Source organism: Meles meles, chromosome 17 (assembly GCF_922984935.1).
Source record: "Meles meles chromosome 17, mMelMel3.1 paternal haplotype, whole genome shotgun sequence".
NCBI lineage: Eukaryota > Metazoa > Chordata > Mammalia > Carnivora > Mustelidae > Meles > Meles meles.
The window spans coordinates 242,067-262,845 of NC_060082.1; the positions used below are offsets into that span (position 1 = coordinate 242,067).

General features: G+C 56.9%; 1 protein-coding gene across 2 annotated transcripts in view; it reads left to right on the forward strand.

The window, feature by feature from the left end:
• INTS3 (integrator complex subunit 3) overlaps positions 1 to 20,021 on the forward strand; it is a 38,981-nt gene extending 18,960 nt beyond the window's left edge. Inside the window, exons 7-30 of one of the 2 annotated variants that reach the window (XM_045982339.1) lie at positions 1,658 to 1,802; positions 2,663 to 2,792; positions 4,044 to 4,141; positions 5,973 to 6,164; positions 7,077 to 7,164; positions 7,849 to 7,928; positions 8,535 to 8,626; positions 8,926 to 9,032; positions 9,694 to 9,813; positions 10,131 to 10,260; positions 10,670 to 10,724; positions 10,906 to 11,009; positions 11,919 to 11,963; positions 12,154 to 12,273; positions 14,347 to 14,500; positions 15,446 to 15,514; positions 16,230 to 16,305; positions 16,664 to 16,777; positions 17,105 to 17,153; positions 18,025 to 18,192; positions 18,477 to 18,577; positions 18,690 to 18,762; positions 18,847 to 19,003; positions 19,108 to 20,021. In XM_045982339.1, the coding sequence (XP_045838295.1) occupies positions 1,658 to 1,802; positions 2,663 to 2,792; positions 4,044 to 4,141; positions 5,973 to 6,164; positions 7,077 to 7,164; positions 7,849 to 7,928; positions 8,535 to 8,626; positions 8,926 to 9,032; positions 9,694 to 9,813; positions 10,131 to 10,260; positions 10,670 to 10,724; positions 10,906 to 11,009; positions 11,919 to 11,963; positions 12,154 to 12,273; positions 14,347 to 14,500; positions 15,446 to 15,514; positions 16,230 to 16,305; positions 16,664 to 16,777; positions 17,105 to 17,153; positions 18,025 to 18,192; positions 18,477 to 18,577; positions 18,690 to 18,762; positions 18,847 to 19,003; positions 19,108 to 19,185 (2,545 nt within the window). In that variant the 3' untranslated portion in view covers positions 19,186 to 20,021. Of the gene's footprint in view, positions 1 to 1,657; positions 1,803 to 2,662; positions 2,793 to 4,043; positions 4,142 to 5,972; positions 6,165 to 7,076; positions 7,165 to 7,848; positions 7,929 to 8,534; positions 8,627 to 8,925; positions 9,033 to 9,693; positions 9,814 to 10,130; positions 10,261 to 10,669; positions 10,725 to 10,905; positions 11,010 to 11,918; positions 11,964 to 12,153; positions 12,274 to 14,346; positions 14,501 to 15,445; positions 15,515 to 16,229; positions 16,306 to 16,663; positions 16,778 to 17,104; positions 17,154 to 18,024; positions 18,193 to 18,476; positions 18,582 to 18,689; positions 18,763 to 18,846; positions 19,004 to 19,107 lie in introns of those variants that run through there. The other variant, XR_006815502.1, reaches the window with a different exon arrangement.
• The last annotated feature ends 758 nt before the right edge of the window (positions 20,022 to 20,779 follow it).

A 20,779-nucleotide genomic window follows, 5' to 3' on the forward strand; every position in this document is an offset into this window, starting at 1 on the left:
TACCTTCCTAGTGTCCCGGTCGATGGTTTCACTTTCTCTCTCTCTCCATGATCCCATCCCGGGGTTCAGATACACTCATCACCTCTGCTCACAATCTTCCTGGAAACTGATTTTCCTCATTTGGGCAGTTAGAGTGGTCTCTGTGCATGTGTTAGATAACTGCCCTACCTTTTCTCCTGCCCTCCAGAAACTCGGGTCCTTTGGTGCAAGTGAGTCCCTAGATGTTGGGGGCTGTCCTCCTGTACAGCCTGCCTCCGTCCCTCCCTCCCCCGAGTTTCTAGGGCCTCAGAGTTAATAGGGAGCAGGTGGGGGAGGGCCTCCTGTGTCCTTGGCTACTGTGTTCATTCTGTGAGAGGAAGAGACCGGTCTTTGAATTAGGTGGCTTGAGCACTTTTCAGGAATCAGGATGTCGCCCGGTTGGACTAATTAAACTCCTTGGCTCCTTGCTTTCCAGCAGGGGCGCCAAGCCTTGCAACCACTTGCTTGGGGGCCGGCCTCCGCATTCTGGCGCTTCGAAGCAGTGTTGAGAGTTTTTGTCATCTCTTCACTGTCTTTTCAGCTTTATTTTTATTTCTGGTTTTTTTTTTAAGATTTTATTTGTTTATTTATTTGAGATAGAAGGCACAAGAACAGAGGGAGACGCAGGGTCCCTACTGAGCAGGCAGTGGATGTGGGGCTCAAACCCAGAATCCCAGGATAGTGACCTAAGCCAAAGGCAGGTGCCCAGCCTGCTGAGCCACCCAGCACGCCCCCCCGACTCTGTTTGTTTATTTATTTATTTTTAAACTTTTTTTTTTTAAGATTTTCTTTATTCATTTGACAGACAGAGATCACAAGTAGGCAGAGAGGCAGGCAGAGAGAGAGGAAGGGAAGCAGGCTCCCCGCCAAGCAGAGAGCCCGATGCGGGGCTTGATCCCAAGACCCTGGGATTCTGACCTGACTCTGTTTAAAGCAGCAGGGAACACACAGTTCCTTCACTACCCTCTTTCCCCCATGGAAGTTCTAAAACTCCTGGGAAAGTAGGCTTTGCCATCCCCAGTCGTGTTTTTCTTTTCAGACTGTGGTTTAGGACAGGTGCCTCATTGGCCGTGAGTGGGAGCAGAGGGCCAGGGAAAGGCGTGTAGCACGGTGTGCCTCTGACGATAGGCACAGTGGCAGGGCTGACACAGTGTCCTCAAACCCCCAGGGTCCTCAAAGGATCTTGCACCCTGACGGTCCTCATGCCACACTGTAAGATCTGCTGACATAGAGATGCCTCTAGAACCTCTCTCCCCTGCTCTCTGAGCTGGAGGAAGCTGCAGTGTGCTCTCTGTCCCCGGTCCCTCACAAGGTGCTAGGCGGCGATGGGCGCTCAGCACTTGAGCAGTGAGCCAACGAGCAGTTACTTCGCTGGAAGCTGAGTGGTCAGTGGGAAAGAGAGGTCGCTTTCATGCGGTGCTTGTCTCTGTTGGGAGCCTGGAGGAGCAGTGGGAGATTGTCGCTCCCGTAGCCGGTTGATGGTCCTAGATAGGTCGTGAGCAGGCAGTCAGGGAATCCAAGAGCCTCCTCCCAGTGCTAGTAACCGGGCGCCGCTGAGGCCCCAGAGCCACGCGTGGGAGCGAACAGGGAGCGTGAAGGGCCAGGCAGAGCCTCAGTGCCAGGCGCCCATGTCCTGCAGGGAGTGGGTGCTGAAGAGCGGCATCCTCATCGCCATGGCTGTTTACACGTACCTCCGCCTCATCGTGGACCACCACGGGACCGCCCAGCTCCAGGCCCTGCGCCAGAAGGAGGTGGACTTCTGCCTGTCACTGCTGCGGGAACGGGTGAGGATGAGCCCGGGCTGGCACACCTGTGTGAGTTCCGGGAGGTGACCTAGGCCAAGAGATGTCATTGTAGAGAGAGAGGTGGTGCAAGGCCTGGTGCTTTCTCATCATTCTGCGACAGAGGAAGGGGGAGGTGGGGAATCCAGGCAGAGCAGCCCGGCCTCCTAGAGGGGCTGCCTGTTGGGCTGGCATCCTAGGGGTTTCACTGGTCAGCGTCATAGACGCTCCGGCACACCACAGACGGAAGCTGCCGCTGTTCTCTCGTCCTCCCTGCCTGCCCGCCTGCGTGACGGCTGTGATCAGGTGGGCACTGTCCACTGTCAAATCTCCTGAGAGAGATCCCAGAGCTGTGGTCTCTACTCTGGTAGCCACTCCCCATATGTGGCCATTTAAATTAAAGTTAATTAAAATTAAACAAAATTTAGAAACTCAGTTCCTTAGTTGACTTTGCCACGTGTGGCTAATGGTGATCCTTTTGGACAGCATAGAAGTGGAGATCGTTTCCATTTTCACAGATTGTTCTGTTGGACTGGGGAGTGGGTGGGGAAAGGTGTCTGGGGCTCAGCTTGCCTGTCCTGTCCTTTCGGAATGGTCTCTCTTGATCTGGGTCACAGCCGTTCTGCGAGGGGAGGGGAATCGATTCGTGTGGAAGCTGGCAGGCTTCAGTCGTTCTCAACAGCCTGTCCTCCTGAGGTCCGTCCCCAGCCTCCAACTCTCTTCCCCTTTGGTTCCAGAAGAAACCCTCTTGTTTCTGGGATCCTCTTTCCTTCCTTCCCTAGAACAAGCTGCTGCTTGGTCCTCCCTTAGCCGGTAAAGTTTGTGTTTTTCTTCTCTCTCCTGTCCCTCCTCCCCCCATCAAGTTCATGGAATGTTTGATGATTGGCCGGGACCTGGTGAGACTACTTCAGAACGTTGCTAGGATACCAGAGTTTGAGCTGCTTTGGAAAGATATCATCCACAACCCTCAGGCCTTAAGTCCTCAGTTCACAGGTAAGTATGAAGCAGGGCTCCCTGCCCTTGGGAGCTGGGAGGTCAGTGGGTGTGTGCTGAATGAAGCCAGAGGGTAGGAGAGGCTTTGGCAGCCAGACACAGAAAGCCTGGGACAGGACAGGCCCTGCTAGGTACAGCTGTGTGTGGCGACGGCAGAGCAGAGCCTAATTCGTGGGACTCCCAGCAGCCCCTGCGTGGCAGACCCTGGCTGCCGCTGCTCCTAAGAAGAACTGAGCGGGGGCTGCGCACCCCGCCCTGCAGCTCTTCGGCTTGGGAGGTGATGGCCCGCTTCTTAGCCTCACCGAGGCCAGCAGGGGAGTCAGAGGTCAGCTCGTGAGACTGAGTCAGCAGAGGGGCTGGGATTAGCCTGGGGAGAGAACGCTTCTCCCTGGGAGCAGTCTAGCCTCTGATCCAAAGATCCAACTTGGCCAGAATTCTCTTCAGGGGAGGGAGTCTCGGTGTGCCTCTCCCCAACAAGGCCCTTCTGACGGCTCTTTCCCCTTCTCAGGGTCCCCACCCCACCTGTACATCTGTACATGTCGATTCGTGGGTGTGCCTGTTCACGCGTGTGCCCATGGAAGCAGCTTTCTGGGTCCTGGGGAGTCAGGAAGGAGAGGACAGGCCTGGCTCCCCCGTATGTCGTGTTGCTCTCATACTGAACACGTGTTGAGTTGTTTAAGCGCTTACTGTGTGCTGGACCCATGCATGTGAACTCTTTTAATCCTCAGGACAACCCTGTAAAATGGGTATTTTACTTTCCATATTTACAGATAAAGAAAATGAGGTTCAAGGAGATTAAGTAATTTGCCCAAGGCCACACAGCTAGTGAGTGTCAGAGGCAGGATTTGGATCCGGGTCTGTCTGACTCCAGAGCCCGTGCCTTATACCACAGCACCACATTGATCCCAGGACCCAGGGATGGGACCTGGGTCAGGAGCAGGAAGGGAGGCTAGGGTTCCCGTTTTCCCCCCTAACTTTCCTACATGTTGCCAACTGGAATAATGTGAGTAGCGGGCTCCGGATGGCCAGAGCAGAAGAGAAGTAATATATCTGGGTCCTGGGGATGGGGGTTGGCAGATGCTGGATAGAACCCCACTCGTATCTGTGCTTGGCCTCTCTCGGTCTTGTCGTGGAACTTTCCCAAGAGCACGACCGCTGGCCATCACAACTTGGCCCAGGTTCCCCACGGGCCTGCTTTCCGTCTAGTCCTCAGGCTTCCCTCTTTTCTCTTCCCTCACACACTTGGTTCAGGTATCCTGCAGCTTCTTCAGTCAAGAACATCCAGAAAATTCCTAGCATGTCGTCTAACCCCAGACATGGAGACTAAGCTCCTCTTCATGACCTCCCGGGTAAGCTAAGCTTTTGCAGCAGGGACAGAAGCCGCAGGTCGGCTGGGCCTCTTCCTGTAGATGCCTTTCCCCCAAGTGCAGACCGGCGGAGCGGGCAGGTGGGGACCCCGTCTGCCTGGCCCCCGGCAGGACGCTGCAGTCTGGGAGCACGGGGTTGAAAGACGTGCATCTAGCTCAAGCGCTTGGGAAGCTCCAGTGTGTCTGAGACGGTCATTAAACCAATAGTCGTGCACAAATTACGGAATTTGCAAGTGTGGAATGTGCTCTAGAAGGGTAGAGTGTCTGTTCTGGGAAGGCCACTGTTCCTCTGCTGCACGTGAACTCTGGCCTGCTGGTTTCCAGACGTGACTGAGTTATGGCAGAATTGCTTGAGCAGTGTGTTGAAAATGCATCTTCCCAGACCCTATCTCCCAGAGAATCTGCTTGAGGAATCTGTGTTTTTAGCAGAGTTTCCAGGCAACGGCAGCTGGTCTGGGGTTGGGAAGCCACTGGCCTAGACCACTTTTGTTCTCCCGAGTCATGCGGGAGAGCCGTCCAGAGCTGCACTCTCCTGGGTGGTGGCTGCTAGCCAGGGGTTGCGATTGAAAGTAGTTCAAGCTCCGTCAGCGGAGCGTGGGGCTCTTGATCTCGGGGTCATGAGTTTAAGCCCCACTTTGGATGTAGAGATGGTTTAGCAAAATCTTAAAAAAAAAATTGGGATTGGGGGGCCCCTGGGTGGCTCAGTCAGTGAAGCCTCTGCCTTCGGCTCAGGTCATGATCCCAGAGTCCTGGGATCGAGCTGCACATCGGGCTCTCTGCTCACTGGGGAGCCTGCTTCTCCCTCTGCCCGCACCTCCCTGTGCTCGTGCTCACTCGCTCGCTCTCTAACAAATCAATAAAATCTTAAAAAGAATTTTTTTAAATAACTAAAGTCACTAAAGCTCAGTAGAATTAAAAATTCTGTACCTCAGCTGCATGAGCTGTGTTTTAGGTGCTCAGGAGGCACCATCGTCGCAGAAAGTTCTACTGGACAACGTTGATCTGGATGTATCTTTCTTTTCTCTTTTATACTTTATTTATTTAGAGAGCGCGTTCACTCATGAGAGAGAGCCTGATCAGAGTTTGAGGGGCAGAGGGAGAGGGTGAAGCAGGCTCCCCGCTGAGCAGGTGCCTGATTCGGGGCTCGATCCTGGGGCTCCCAGATCATGACCTGAGCCAAAAGCAGGTGCTTAACCAACTGAGCCACTCAGGCGCCCTGTATTTTTCTTTTTATTCCTTCTACTCTCTGTTTTGGTCGAACTTGGGGAGCAAAGGGGAGAAAACCGGATCTCCTCTACTTAGTGTTGCTGTCGCACCGGTGTAGAGTGAGTTGCTGCAGAAAGGTTTGGAGGGTCTGTACCTTGGGTTGCTGAGACAGAAGCAGTCAATCAGTGCCCTAGGGCAAACAGGCTCTGCTCTTGTTGTCAAGGAACACTCCCTGTTGGCCACAAGGGCCTCGAGAGGATAAGAAAAGATGTTGCTTAGGACTGGAGCCTTGGTGACCAGAACAGGAGAAGGGAGCCAGGAGTGGGCTGCAGCTCGGGGGAAGCGTTTGGACATCAGGCGGGTGGCGGGAACGAAGGCAGCTGGTAAGAGGTGAGTGAGGAGGAATCTCGGCACTTCTCTTAGTCAAGGGAGATTTCAATCAGGAAGTCTCCACAGAGGAGAACCCGAGAGGAAAGTGAGTTAGTGAATGAATGGAGGGAAGAGACTGAGGTCTGGGTCAAGCCCAGTGTTGAATGGTGCTCATTTCCCTCTGCCCGGAAACCCCGGCCTTGCTTCCAAGTTTCTCTCCTGTGCCCCTTCACTCCAGGTGCGGTTTGGCCAGCAGAAGCGTTACCAGGATTGGTTCCAGCGCCAGTATCTGTCCACCCCAGACAGTCAGTCTCTGCGCTGTGACCTCATTCGCTACATCTGTGGGGTCGTCCACCCGTCCAACGAAGTGCTGAGTTCGGATATCTTGCCACGATGGGCCATCATTGGCTGGCTCCTGACCACATGCACGGTGCGGGGCCGGGCTGTGCGCCGGAGGCTCTCCGGCGGTCAAGGGTCCTCTTCCTTGAGTTCCCCCTATTTCCATGCTTCCTCCTGACTCGCTGGGCCTCCTGACCCCACGGGCTTGCCTTCGCTTTCTTCCTGCTCACCGTCTCCACCCTTGTCCACCTCCATCCGAGTATCTCAGAGCTGACCGCACTCTTCCTCCCCATCTGGGGCTGGGGTTGGATCGGTCCGTCTCTGCCTTTACTGCTGGTCCTGAAGCCCAGATTTCTCAGGCCTCCCATCTCTCCTTTTAGTTTCCGGAACCATGTGTGGTTGTTCCTCTGAACGGCTCCTTCCTCAGATTCAGGGCTTGTGTTCGTTAGACCCTCGCTGGGCAGCCTTTTGGCATCAGCTTTGGATACTAAATGCAGACGTAGGGACTCCATGGTCAGCCACATCTTTCCCAGCATTTTTCTCCCTGTTCCTTGGGTGGGAAACTCCACATTGTCTGCTCTCTGGCTCCTAGTTGCCTTTTGACCTCCCCTGTCTGACTAGGTCCTTGGAATGTGCTGATTCAGACACAAAAATAGGCTGTTTCTGGGGGGGTCTTTCAGTCAGGAATGTGCAGGGGAGCCCAGCAAGGACAGTCCAGGGTCTGGTCTGAGTGAGTGTCAGCCAGGTCCTTGGCTCCTTTTCTAGGATGGGGGATGTGTTGTTCTGGATGCATGAGAACCCAGGTCAATCCCTGGCCCCTTGGTCAGTGAGAACATGGCCACTCACAGACTCGTGTGCCCCGCACCCCTGGGGAGTTCACCTGTCTCACTAGGAAGTGAGTTTATCTCATAGATGGGCCGTTGTGGGGGCCCTGGAGTCTGCCTTGAGCTTCTGAAGGGAGCTGGTGGATGAAGTCAGCCATCCTTTCTTACCCCTCTTTCAGTCAAATGTCGCTGCCTCCAATGCCAAGCTGGCTTTGTTCTACGACTGGCTGTTCTTCAGCCCAGACAAGGACAGCATTATGAACATAGGTACGTGACCAGGACCACCTCCTGAGCCCCCGCTTAGGCTTGCTGACGGCAGTCATAAATCTCGGCAGCGTGGGGGGAGGTGGCGGATGCGAGGGCAGGTTCACTGTCACTCGCCAGCGCTCCCTTGATGGAGAAGGAAGATTGCTTTTGTGAGGCCAAACGCTCACTCCCACACTTCCTTTGTGGTTTTTTTTTTCAAGATTTTATGTATTTATTTGACAGACAGAGATCACAAGTAGGCAGAGAGACAGGCAGAGAGGAGGAAGCAGGCTCCCCACTGAGCAGAGAGTCTGATGTGGGGCTCGATCCCAGGACCCTGAGATCATGACCTGAGCCAAAGGCGGAGGCTTCACCCACTGAGCCACCCAGGCGCCCCCTCACTCCCCAACTTCTGCCCTAGACCTTCTGCTTTGGCTTCCAGTGGGGGGCGCCTGGGCACAGGACTGGACCACGCCTTGCTTTTCCTCTCCTGTCCCCTCTGTCCTCCAAGCTTCATGCTGGGGACAAGGGAGATGAGGGCTAGGGCTCAGCGCTGTTTCGGGGTTGTCTGCTCAGTGGGAATAGGGGGTATAGGAGGTAGGGATACAGCTTTCTCCCGAACCACTCATGAGCAGTGATGCCTTGTTCCATGGAGCTGGGAACGGACTGTCTGATATGGGGGCCCTTTCATTCCGCTGTCCCCAGAACCGGCCATCCTGGTCATGCACCACTCCATGAAGCCGCACCCGGCCATCACTGCCACACTCCTGGACTTCATGTGCCGCGTAAGTCTGTGTCCCTCCACCTTACGGGCCTGCAGGTAGCTCTTCCCAGTGCCTTCATTGTGGGGGCAGCTGTGGTCATACGTCCTACACCCCAGGTTAAGGAATGCTCCCCTTCCAGTTCCTGCCATCTCCTGTGGAATCTTTGCATGTCTTTCTTGACCTCAGGAATCATGGCTTAAGGTAGAATCTGGTCTCTCTGAGGAGTAGTCAGGTCTAGGAAGAATTAACCATTTAGCAACCTGGAATGATGAAGAACATTCCAGACCTTTTTTTTTTCTTTTTTTTTTTTTTTAAAGATTTTATTTATTTATTTGACAGAGAGAGAGACCACAAGTAGGCAGAGAGGCAGGCAGAGAGAGAGGAGGAAGCAGGCTCCCTACGGAGCAGAGAGCCCGATGCGGGGCTCGATCCCAGGACCCTGAGATCATGACCTGAGCCGAAGGCAGCGACTTAATCCACTGAGCCACCCAGGCGCCCCCATTCCAGACCTTTCTGCACCCGTACTCCCTAGTGTCTCCTGATCAAAACTGAAGCAGCTTCTTAGCTCTGGTTCAGCAGAACACTCTGTGCTGTGTGTCATTCTTTGCTTCCTTTCTTCCCTTCCAGATCATTCCCAACTTCTACCCACCATTGGAGGGCCATGTGCGACAGGGTGTGTTCTCCTCCCTCAACCACATTGTGGAGAAACGTGTCTTGGCGTAAGAACTTGATGTGTCTATAAGCAAGGGGGAGGCGCTGTTTTCTCATGTGTCACCAGGTCGGGCACATTCAGATACTGTCCTGCCACTGCCGACTCTTTTTTCTTGACTGGTACCGAAAGTACTGGCTCTGCCTCAGACTGCTAAGAATATGTCCTCTTGACGCTCAGAGAAATTTCTGTCTTGTGATCGTATTCCAAGGGTCTGAGTATGGCCCAGCTCTGCTGGTTGGGGGTAGACTTGTCTCTCCAGCTGAAGTGAGGAGCTCTGATGTTGACCTTCATTCACGTTCCCCCCAGGCATTTGGCTCCCCTGTTTGACAACCCTAAATTGGATAAGGAGCTTCGGGCAATGCTGAGGGAGAAGTTTCCCGAGTTCTGCAGTTCACCCAGCCCGCCGGTGGAAGGTACGGGCCCTCCCATGCTTCACCTGTTTGAGAAGAGGGATGGACGTACCACGTGTGTCGTCCTGGGGCTGCCCTACCTCTGTGACTGTCCATTTCAGGTTTTTGTTCCACACCTTCTCGTTAATGAGTTTTTGTGTTGTCTTCCTTGGTTCTCCCTCTCCTCTCACCTGACTCTACTGACCTCTCTTGCTCCTCAGCTCCTGTGTCTTCCCTCATGAGCCTCCCTGCCATAGGGAAGTCTTTCATGGGATGTGTGTTTGCCTCACTGTAACTTCACGCATTCTCTTCCCATCCCCAGGCTCCAAGCCCTCATAAGAGGTGGTCATATTAGGTCTCAAGTCTTTTCTCCCAGTTATACACACGCGCGCATGTGCGTGCGCGCACACACACACACACACACACTTTTTTGTTTTGGGGTAAGGGTTAAACCAAGCAGAACATCCCAACTTGGTTTTGAAGTGAAGAGCACTTGGGACCTTCCTTGGTCTTACCTACGTGCCGGTGCGAGCTAAGCACAGGAGGCATTTCCCGTACCATTCTGAGGTGATATGAGGACAAGATGTCTCCTTCCAGGGTCTATAGTCCACCTGCCTCCAGCCTAGAGAGTTAGGCATCTTAGGTCACAGGAGGCCATCAAATGCCTTGTCTCTTTCCTCCGAAGTCAAACTTGAGGAGCCGGTTTCCGTGGAGATGGACAACCATATGTCCGACAAGGATGAGGGTTGCTATGACAATGCGGAGGCGGCCTTCAGTGACGATGAGGAGGACCTCAGCAGCAGAGGTGGGCGCAGCAGCAAAGGGGCTCCGGATGACATCCGCCCTGAGAGGACCAGGTGGCAGGAGCAGCTCTCTGTGGCTTCTCTGTCGCCTGGGCCCCCTGAGTTCGTTCCGTTAGTAGGATTACTGGATGGGACTCCTGGGCGCAGAGCCCTGCCCTTGGCCCCGAAGCAGCGGGAAGAGGAGGAGGAGGGGCCCTCGCCGTCGTCTGCTCCGCAGGCTGGGTGTGCCCACATGCAGGGTGTTTGCACACCGGCGCGTGGGGCTGTCCCTGCTGCTGGGGCCTGGGCAGGTGACCGCTTCCCTTAACACCCCCTTCAGGGAAGAAGAGAGAGTTCCGCTTCCACCCCATCAAGGAGACCGTGGTGGAGGAGCCAGTGGACATCACCCCTTATCTTGACCAGCTGGACGAGTCCCTGCGGGACAAAGTGCTCCAGCTGCAGAAGGGGAGGTGCGCGCCGCTCATGTCCTCGCCGTGGGAGGCTTAGCCCCAGGCTCGCTTCTGCTACCTGGGCGGTGCTGGGAGTATGGAGAGGGAGCAGAGGCCCTGTGATGTGCCTTCTGCAGTTTGGGGGTACAGGCAGGGCAAAGGGCAGCCTCAGTCCTCAGCACGTGGTTCTCACTCTGTACGTTCTGAGGACGTGAGTCTCTGAGAACCAAAGCAGGGGGATGGGGATTTCCCTTCTCTTAAGGCCTCTGCCCAGAGAGTAGCAGATTCTGCCCTAAAGCCTCCCCAGCCCAAGCCAGGATTCCCACAGAGGTCCTTTGTTTTGTCCCTGCGTGAATGTGCTTTGCTGGGTGTGTCCTGCCTTCTGCTGTCATTTCCGTCCCTGAGATTTCCTCTCAATTCTGCACCACAGTGACACCGAGGCCCAGTGTGAGGTCATGCAGGAAATCGTGGACCAGGTCCTGGAGGTGAGGAGATCGCACCCAGCACAGGACTCCCCCACCCAGGCAGCTGACTCTTTCCCATCCCCAGCTGCTCACCTCTGGTTAAACCTCGAGGTGGAAGCAGATGGAGTGCAGGGGCTCTGGGTCCTGGGACTGGTCAGGGTGGGATCATGTGGTGAAACCCGTCACTCGTCTCACCACCCAGGAAGACTTCGACTCGGAGCAGCTGTCTGTGCTCGCTTCCTGCCTGCAGGAGCTCTTCAAGGCCCACTTTCGAGGGGAGGTGTTGCCTGAGGAGATCACCGAAGAGTAAGGCTTTTCTTCCCTGTCCCCTCTGCCCAGCCAGTGGCTCCTGGGAGCCAGGAGTGTGGTCTTAGAGCCCTAGTCCAGAAGGCATCTGCTGTAGACTTGAGAGGAATAATCTTCACTTGTTGTTTAATTTTCTTTTTTTATGATTTTATTTTCAAGCAATCTCTACACTCAACACGGGGCTCGAACTCAGACCCAAGAGTCACACACCCCATCTACTGAGCCAGCCAGGCGCCCCTCCTTGCTTTTATCCCATGTGTGCGGATTCACTTAAGGGTTCGTTTTTGTCTGCCAAATGCAGCACATGGGGCAGAGACTAGCACCCCTTCCTGTGTGCCCGGTCTTTGCTGCTCCAGGTGGGATTGGAACCTCCCAGAAGGGCAGGAATCCCATTTTCTTTTTCTTTCTTTTTTTTTTTAAGGTTTTATTTTTATTTCTTTATTTAAAAAAAAATTTAAGATTTTGGTTTTTTAAAGATTTTATTTATTTATTTGGCAGAGAGAGATCACAAGTCGGCAGAGCAGCAGGTGGGGGGAGGGGGAAGCTGAGCAGAGAGCCCTGAGATCATGACGTGAGCTGAAGGCGGAGGCTTTAACCCACTGAGCCCCCCAGTGGTGGCGCCTCTGTACCCAGCTTGGGGGCTCAAGCCCACAACCCCAAGATCAGGAGCTGCGCGTTCCTCCAGCTGAGCCAGCTGGGCGCCCCAGGAATCTCATTTTCAATGACAGTCACTACCTAGACTGTGGTGTGTGTTGGGAGTCTGTCTTCTCCGTTACTGAGCCTCTGGGGCAGCAGGAGGGTGACGTCTTGTTTGGAAAGGAGCAGGCTGGCATCTGGCCTCCGTAGTGTTTGCCTGTCGTGCGTTTTCTCCACTCATGTGGACTCTTAGATGTCCCCCTCCTCTTGCAGGTCCCTGGAGGAGTCTGTGGGAAAGCCTCTCTATTTGATATTTAGGTAAGAATCCCGTCATAAGAGACTCTGCTGGGCCATCCGTCCTCATCTCGGCAGTCCTGTGCTTCTGTCCAGGGGGAATGGGACCCTTTTTCCAGAAGGGAGGGACGTGCAGTGGTCACAGACAGCTCCTGCCTCCGCAGGAGGGTCTGCCCTACCTACAACTCTGCTCCCTCCCCCACCCCCCCTCCAGGAACCTGTGTCAGATGCAGGAGGACAACAGCAGCTTCTCGCTGCTCCTGGACCTCCTCTCTGAGCTCTACCAGAAGCAGCCCAAGATTGGCTACCACCTGCTCTACTACCTGCGGGCCAGGTGCGCGCTCCCCGGGCCTCCTGCGCATGCCGACTCTCCGGCCCTTGGCTGCCACCACCTGGCCTTCCGTGTAGTGTTTCTGGGTTTTTTTAACAGCAGCTTTAAAACCATAGTTCAGTGGTTTAAAGTACATTCCCGAAGTCATACAGTTGGTGCTGGTGGCTAATTCAGAACATTTTCATCACCGGCAGGAGAAACCACGTCCCAATCACCGCACCCCTGTCGGCCACGGATCTGCTCTCTCTTTCCAGATTTACTTCCTCCGTATATTGCGTAGAAACGGAATCGTAGCACGCGTGCTTGCTCATGACTGACTTAGTGTCGTGTCTTCAAGGGTCAGCCCTGTGTCGCTGTGTCAGGACTTCCTTTTTTATGCCCAAATGCTCCTCCGCTGTCTGGAGGTACCACAGTTCATTTCTCCATTCACCCAGCGGTGGACATCTTACTCGTTTCCACTTTTCTGTCTATTGTGAAAAGAGCTGCTGTGAACATTCACGTACAGATTTTTACCTGGATGCGGGTGTTTGATTTTCCCAGGTATATATACCTCAGGGTAGAATGCCGGTTGAACAGTAACTCCGTCTTTAACCCCGTGAGGAACTGCCGAACTACTTTGCGGAGTCCCTGCGGCCCATTCCCAGGGCTTCCACGGGCTTCCCGACCCCTGTGGCTGGCAGCTTTTTCAGTAGAGCCGTCCTAGTGGGTTGGTGGTTTTGATTTGCGCTGGTGATACTGAGCCGCTCTTCATGCGCTTGTCATTGGCCGTTTGTGTGTTGTCTTTGGAGAAATATCTGTTCAGATCCTCTCCTGTTTTTTTTAAGATTTTATTTATTTATTTGACAGAGATCACAGGTAGGCAGAGAGGCAGGCAGAGAGAGAGAGGAAGGGAAGCAGGCTCCCCATTGAGCAGAGAGCCCGATGCGGGGCTCGATCCCAGGACCTTGAGATCATGACCTGAGCCGAAGGCAGAGGCTTAACCCACTGAGCCACCCAGGCGCCCCTGTTTTATTTCATTCTGAGACTTATTTATTAGCGAGAGAGAGTGTACATGGAGGGGATGAGCACAGGGACAGGGAGAGAGAATCCTCAGGCAGATGCCACGCTGAGCACAGAGTCTGAGGAGGGGCTGGATCCCACCGTCCAGAGGTCACAACCTGAGCCGACACCCAGAGTCAGACGCCTCACCAACTGAGCCACCCAGGCGACCCTCCTCTCTGTTACTTAATTGGAGTCATTCATCTTTTTATTGTTGATTCTTAAGTCTTGTTTTTATATATTCTGGATACGAGTCCCTCGGGAAGCTTGTGGTTTGCGGGTGTTGTCTCATCCTGCGGATTGTCTTTTCACATCCTCCGTGGAGCCCTTTGAAACACGGAAGTTTTCCGTCTTGAGAAGTCCGGTCTGTTTTTTTCTCTGTCGCTTGTGCCGTGCTGTCACGGAGATTTTCTCCTGTGTTTTCTTCTGGGCATCGTGTGATCTCAGTCCTTCACTTTCAGGCCTGTAACCCGTTCTGGGTTGTTTTGTACGTGAGGTGAGGTGGGGGCCTCCATGCCTCGTTGCCCTCGTTGCCCGACGCCCAGGAAGTGGGAGAGCGAGCTTTCTAGGCTAAGCTGAGCCCTCTCCTGTGTTCGACTCTCACCGGTTAGCAGCGTCAGTAGCCGCGGTCAGCGCTGTTGGGGACACTGCAGGAGGTGGGGGGAGAAAAGTGTGTCCTCGTTTCTCTAAGTCACCACACTCTTTTTTTTTTATAATTTTTTTTTTTAATTTTTATTTTATTTATTTGACAGAGAGATCACAAGTAGGCAGAGAGGCAGGCAGAGAGAGAGGAGGAAGCAGGCTCCCTGCTGAGCAGAGAGCCCGATGCGGGGCTCGATCCCAGGACCCTGGGATCATGACCTGAGCCGGAGGCAGAGGCTTAACCCACTGAGCCCCCCAGGCGCCCGAGTCACCACACTCTTGAGGAAGGCGGGGGGAGCGTCGGGCAGCAAAGGGACTGCTGACGAGGGCCTGCTCGGGGAGGCTGAGGCTGGCCGCCAGGCTTGGCTGCCGGCTCAGGTCCGACTGCTCTTGCAGCAAAGCAGCTGCTGGGAAGATGAACCTGTACGAGTCGTTTGCCCAGGCCACGCAGCTGGGGGACCTGCACACCTGCCTGATGATGGACATGAAGGCCTGCCAGGAAGACGACGTGCGGCTGCTGTGCCATCTCACGCCCTCCATCTACACGGAGGTCAGCGTCAGACGGGTTCCGCTGGCTCGGGCCGCGCTGCTGGGCGGGCTCACGAGACTGCGCGTCTCTGCGTACAACCCCTGCTGGCCGCGCGGGGCTTTTCTTTCCGGCACCACACCTGCCCGTGGCCCTCCCTCCCCCATTAATGGCTAAAAAATGTCTAAGACCCCCAGAATTCCTATGCTGTGCTTTGTGGTGTGAGTTGGGGTCTGGGCCTCTACACCCGGCTTCTCAGCTTTGGCCCCATCCTCTGGACCCAGGACAGGCCTCCGGCCAAATCCACGCTCACACATCCCAGGCCCTCTTGCCAGCTGACTGCTCGCCCTTGGTTTCTCTAGTGGTTCCCGAAGACCAGGGCCTTGGCGGTGGAGACTCGACTTTCATTTCCCTCATTCACTCGCTGTCTTCTCTAGGAACAGGGAAGTCAGGGCGTGGGGTGTGGGCATGACAGGAGGAGCTGTGATCTCAGCCGGAAACTGCAGAGGAGGTGCACGTGCCCAGCGCAGAGCAGTGTCCTCTTCTGCTTCCTCCCCGGTCAGCCGGCCTCCCCCGGGACGGGCCTGTCTCTTGTGCAGCCCAGACTCTCTGTGCCTTCTCTTCCTCGGCTGAGGGTCAGCACAGATCGGACTTGTTGTCACTGCTGCCGCACAGCCCTCACCAGTCAGGGCCAGTCCTCTTTGGCTCGGGCAATGGCTCCCCATTGCTTTCCTGAGATGCACACACTCCTCGTGCTGTGGGCACACAACAAGCAGATTTGGGTTTTAGAGTAGTTAGAGTCCCAGCTTCGCAGCTGTTGGACCTTTCTTTAGGTATTTGTGTTCGGAGCCCACATCTGACTAACCCAGCTGCCCCCTGAACTTCCGGGAAGCAAGGGGAGCAGATTATGAGGTCCAAGTCGGGGATGCACCCTGGACCCCTACCCCAGCTTCCCTCTCTTTTGCCCAGTTTCCAGATGAGACCTTGCGGAGCGGCGAGCTGCTGAACATGATCGTGGCCGTTATCGACTCTGCACAGGTGCACGGGGCGCTGTCATCCTGGGGGGCGGGGGAGCTGCACCTGTGTGCGCTTCAGGCCGGGGGCTAGGAGAGGAATGGATCCCCACGGAGGCAGGTGGGGCTCATGCTTTCCTGGGTACGCCAGGTCCGCGCGGAAAGCGAGGAGGTGGGTTTCTTTTTTAGCTCTCAACGGGCCGTCCCGGTGGCTCAGGATGAAAATGATCAGGCCGCTGACCCCACCACGCACAGGCCCCGGGAGGCTGCAGCTTTGCCTGTGTGTTTTCTTGTGCCGAGCTGCGGTCCCGGTTCTGCTCCTCCTCCTCCACTCACCACCCCGTTGGTGACAGAAGAGCCCTTCTTTCTTGGCCTTTCGCCTACCCACACCTCCGTTTCAGAGCTCGGCCTCCCGGGGCCCTCCCTCCTTCCCAGCACAGGCTGGTGTGGGTGGGGGCCCAGAGTGGGGCCAGGTAGACCAGTTGCCCATTCTCCCTCTGCTCTCAGGGCATGGAAACCACTTTAACGATTTTCTTTAACTATTTTGCCCCAAACAAGCCTTCACCTGTTCTTCACCAGCCCTGTGCCCTTCAGAGACCTCCCCAAGCCTTTAAACTAGATTTTCCCTGCCTCTGGTTTTTCCCCCATGTGGGTCCTCCTGTTTCTCCTTCCACACCGGCTTCCTGGCTTCTTTTAGAACCAATGCGTCTTGCCTCCTTCTTCCTCCTCCTCCTCCTCAGCTCCAGGAGCTGGTCTGCCACGTGATGATGGGGAACCTGGTTATGTTTCGAAAGGATTCTGTCCTCAACATACTCAGTAAGTGAGCAGACCCCGCAGGCCACCCGGGGGGAGCGGGGAGCGCCGTGTGGCTGCCCGAACGTTTTCTAGTAACAGCGGAGCTGGCTTGGGCTGAGAATGGGGTAGACGGTCACTCTGCCCTGCTCCATGGTCTTGGGTGGCGTCTCTGGGTCTGGTTATTAAGCTCAGGGCGGGTGGGACTATAGAGACAACGTGAAGCCTTTGAAAATGACGCTCCGTGCGGAAAGGGAGAGTATCTGTAGCCTTGGGGTCGGTATCCCCACCTGTGCACCACCCCGGCTTGCAGGGCTGCAGTCAGCGGCTCAGCCCTAGGTGTGTGTGAAGGAGAGCACACGCCCCTCTCTGTCTCCCGCAGTCCAGAGCCTCGACTGGGAGACCTTTGAGCAGTACTGTGCCTGGCAGCTCTTCCTGGCCCACAACATCCCGCTGGAGACCATAATCCCCATTCTGCAGCACCTCAAATACAAAGGTGGGCAGGGCTGTGGGCGGGGAGAATGGAGGGAAGGACCACCCCAGTCCCTCAGGGGCAAGGCTGAGGCCCCTAGCCTTCTGGGTGAGCAGACCCCCTGCTGCCCCTCCCTGCGAAGTCCAGAGGGCCAGGCTCCCTGATGAGTCCTGCAGGCAGGCGCACTCTGAGCCAGGCGCGAGCTGGGGCTCAGGCTGCTCAGAACTCTGTAGAAGCAGGGATTGTTCTTCGACTCCTTGGGGAAGGCTGCGCGAGCGGCTGTTGATGGGAGAGGGATCGTGCTTCCCGGGATTTGACAACCCTCTGACCAGCCTCTGCCCACCCCCGCAGAGCACCCAGAGGCCCTGTCTTGCCTGCTGCTTCAGCTCCGAAGAGAGAAGTGAGTTCTGCCGCCAGGGACTCCTGCTCCCATTCACAGCAGATCGAGAGGGAGCATCCTGTAAACGGCTCCTGTCTGCTCCTTTAGGAGGCTGGCCATGCCTTCTCTTAGCGTAGACATCTGCTTACTCTGCCCTTCCCTAAAATGATCTACAAACAAGCAGCTCCCCTGAGATCTGGGCTTCCTCTCGACCTTAAGCCCCTGCCCACCAGGAGCTGCCCTGGGAGGAGGGGATGGGGGGGGACCGGACATCCCGGTTTCCTGCCCCCCCCCCCACTGTGAGGAGGCCACCCTGGGCCAATCTCCGAGAAGACTGGGTCAGAGTACAGGGGTGGGGCCCGGAGGGGAACCGCCAGAGTCCCCTCTGCCCTCTAGCCCCCGCACTTTCCCGACAGCCCAGATAAGTGAAGCAACAGCTGTCGCCTTCCTGCCACCTTTTCTGCTCTCTTGCCTGCGAGACCAGAAGTGGTACGGAACGTCCTAAAGGAAGTGGCAGGTTGAGGGTTGTGGCTGGCCAGCCCCCTCCCCTGCGCCTTCTCGGCCTAGATAGCGGCCATCCTTTCAGCTCCCTGGCCCGTTTCCTGACTGTTGCGGGCACGGTGGGAGAGTTCTGGTGCACTGCCTCCCCGGCATGCCCGCCGTCACTGCTGCTGCGGAACTGGCAGGGTCCCTTCTGGCGAAACCAGCACCCGCAGGCCCAGGGGCAGGGGGTGTGAGAGAGGGGAGGGGTTGTGGGGGGGTGAGAAGGGAGCGGGGAGGGGTGGGGTGGGGAGGGGGTGTGAGAGCGGGAGCCGCAGGAATAGGGGGCTGAGGGCTGGGGAGTCGGCGGGGAGACCGGGGGACCCTGAGGCCTCCCCCGCGTCGCGCCCAGGCCCAGTGAGGAGATGGTGAAGATGGTGTTGAGCCGCCCGTGCCACCCGGACGACCAGTTCACCACCAGCATCCTTCGGCACTGGTGCATGAGGCACGAGGAGCTGCTGGCCGAGCACATCAAGGCCCTGCTCATCAAGAACAACAGCCTCCCCCGCAAGAGGCAGAGGTGGGGGCAGGGGCCAGCGGGGGCGGGGGGACGTGGGCCTGTGGAGGGCTGCCCCCTGCCCACTGCCCACAGCCCGGCACCCGGGCGGTTCCTTCGCCGTGGTTAGCGGGTGACACCTAGCGGTCTGAGGCTCCGGCCCCTCCCTAGAGGCCAGCTGGTCTCTGTCCCAGCCCCCACTCCCGCTCTCCTCACAAGCCCCGCCCGGGGGGGGGGGGGGGGAGGGTGTCCCCCACTCCCCGAGCCCGCCCCTCCCCTCAGACTCTGGCTGTGTGCCCTCCCTGCAGCCTGAGGAGCTCCAGCAGCAAGCTCGCCCAGCTGACCCTGGAGCAGATCCTGGAGCACTTGGACAACCTGCGCCTCAACCTGACCAACACCAAGCAGAACTGTATGTGGCAGACCCTGGCTCAGAGCGGCCCTGGGCGGGGGCGGGAGGACCCAGTGACTTCCCTGACCCCTCGCTGTCCTTCCTTCCCTGCTCTCCCTCCTCCTCCGGCTAGTTTTTAGCCAAACCCCGATTCTCCAGGCGCTGCAGCACGTGCAGGCAAGCTGTGACGAGGCCCACAAGATGAAGTAAGGCGTTGGGAAGCCGCGGGAGGGCCCTCCCCTGCGGGACAGAGCACCCCGGGGCGTGTGCTGAGGCCGGCTCTCCCTCAGGTTCAGCGATCTCTTCTCCCTGGCCGAGGAGTACGAGGACTCATCCGCCAAGCCGCCCAAGAGCCGGAGAAAAGCAGCTCTGTCCAGCCCCCGCAGCCGAAAGAATGCGACGCAGCCCCCCAATGCCGAGGAGGAGTCAGGTTCCAGCAGTGGCTCGGTGAGAGCCCTCTCCTCGGTGCTCAGCCGCGGGAGCGGGCGCAGCGGGCGCAGCGGGGACTGGTCACTGCTCAGGCTAATGGCCGGTGCCCCCATCTCTTCCAGGAGGAAGAAGACACAAAACCGAAGCCTACCAAGCGGAAACGGAAAGGGTCCTCTGCGGTGGGGTCTGACAGTGACTGAGGCCCCTGTGTTCCTCCATCCCTCCCCTCCTTGGTGCATCAGAGATTAGTAAGGGCCGGGGAGATACAGGGGGGACGCCCTCTCCCTCCGCCCTGAGGCTCACCTGGTGCCCAAGACTCGCCTGGCAGGAAGGACGAGCTTCTCCTTCGGCTCAGCCTGCGAAGCTGCCACGCAGCCCCAGCCCCTGCTCCCTCCCCTCCGGGGGCCTCTAGCCCCCTCACACTGCGGCTCCCACCGACTCAGGCCCCACGGAAGCCAGAGGCTGTGTGAAATCTGGGCTGGTGCAGGTCCTCAGCCCCTGCCCCTCCCCAGCCCCCCAGCAGGCGGGGCTTGCTGGTCAGAGAGGCCCGGATGGGAGTGAAGACAGTGTATGGACAACCCTTCCCGGCTCCCCCATCTGGCCTGGATTCGCTCCTAACAGGCGTTTTATAGTTGCTCTCCGTCCTCCCCTGTGCGACGGGCGTGTCACCAGTGATGTTCACCTGCCTGCCTGTTCCTCCGCATGGAGCAGATGCCATAAGGGTCGGGGCAGGGACCGAGGGCAGAGGGAGGCCAGAGCCCCTGGGGCTCCCAGAGCAGCTTCCACGGAACTGTCAAAGGGTCCCATTTCCTTAGTTCCTTTCTGTTTGGTTTCGGTTTTTGGCAGAGATAATCGCTTTTTTAAGAGTTTTTAAATGACAATAAGAGCCAGAACCTCTTTTGTGCTGGAGTTGCTGGCCGGGTGCTCCTAGTGGGGGGCACCTGACCAGCGCTCCTCCGGCTCCCTGGTGCCACCACACCCCCCTGGCTGGGGAGCTTCCCCTTGTCCCTTCCTGCACACCCACTGGTCTGGCCACTGGGGCTGTGGGCCAGGCACTGACCTGTCCAGGCACCTCTCCCTCAAATAAAACTCTGTTCCTCCCTACTTCTCTCTCAAGAAACTAGAGGCTTCCAAAAGTGAGTATTTGTTCAGTTTAGTAGATCTGTGTGCTTACCAACTGCTGGAGGATTCGTTGGGGGTGAAGGGTGTCCCCAACTCAGATTCTGATGGACAGAAGTGGGCCCAGTGGGGAGAATTCAGATAGGAAGGAACCTCTTTGTTCCACAGCCACTTGCCTTGTCCCCTGTGTCCCAGCAGTAAAGAACCCCCTTGGCTGCCCAGGAGGCTGGGTGGCCGGCGGAGCAGGGAGGAGGGAGGTCTGGGCGGGGGACAGGGGGCCTTCAGCGTCCAGTGGCTCCTTCCTCAAAGCTGCTATTCCTTCCTTTAAAAGTCCAAGTCGCAGGAGCCTCTCCTTCCTCTCCCCTTCCCCTTCCCTCTGTCCCAATTAAAACCAGGATGGAAAGCATTTGCTGGCTGGCCCCAATCATTGTGCCCTTGCCCAGAAGGAGGGGCCTCCGCCGTCGCCCCTCCAGAACTTGCTGCCTGGGCCGCCACCCTTCCCCTAGGGCTGCTGCTGGCGCTGGGGGAGGGCACTGGTCTGGCCCTCGGGCCGGGACTTGCAGCGCCAAAGGGGCAGAGGGCCCAGGTCTCCGGCCGTTTGCGGGGGGGAGAGCAGTGGTGGCATCCTCAGGCCGGGACAGAAGCGGCCTTGGGGAGAAAACCCGAATCCGGACG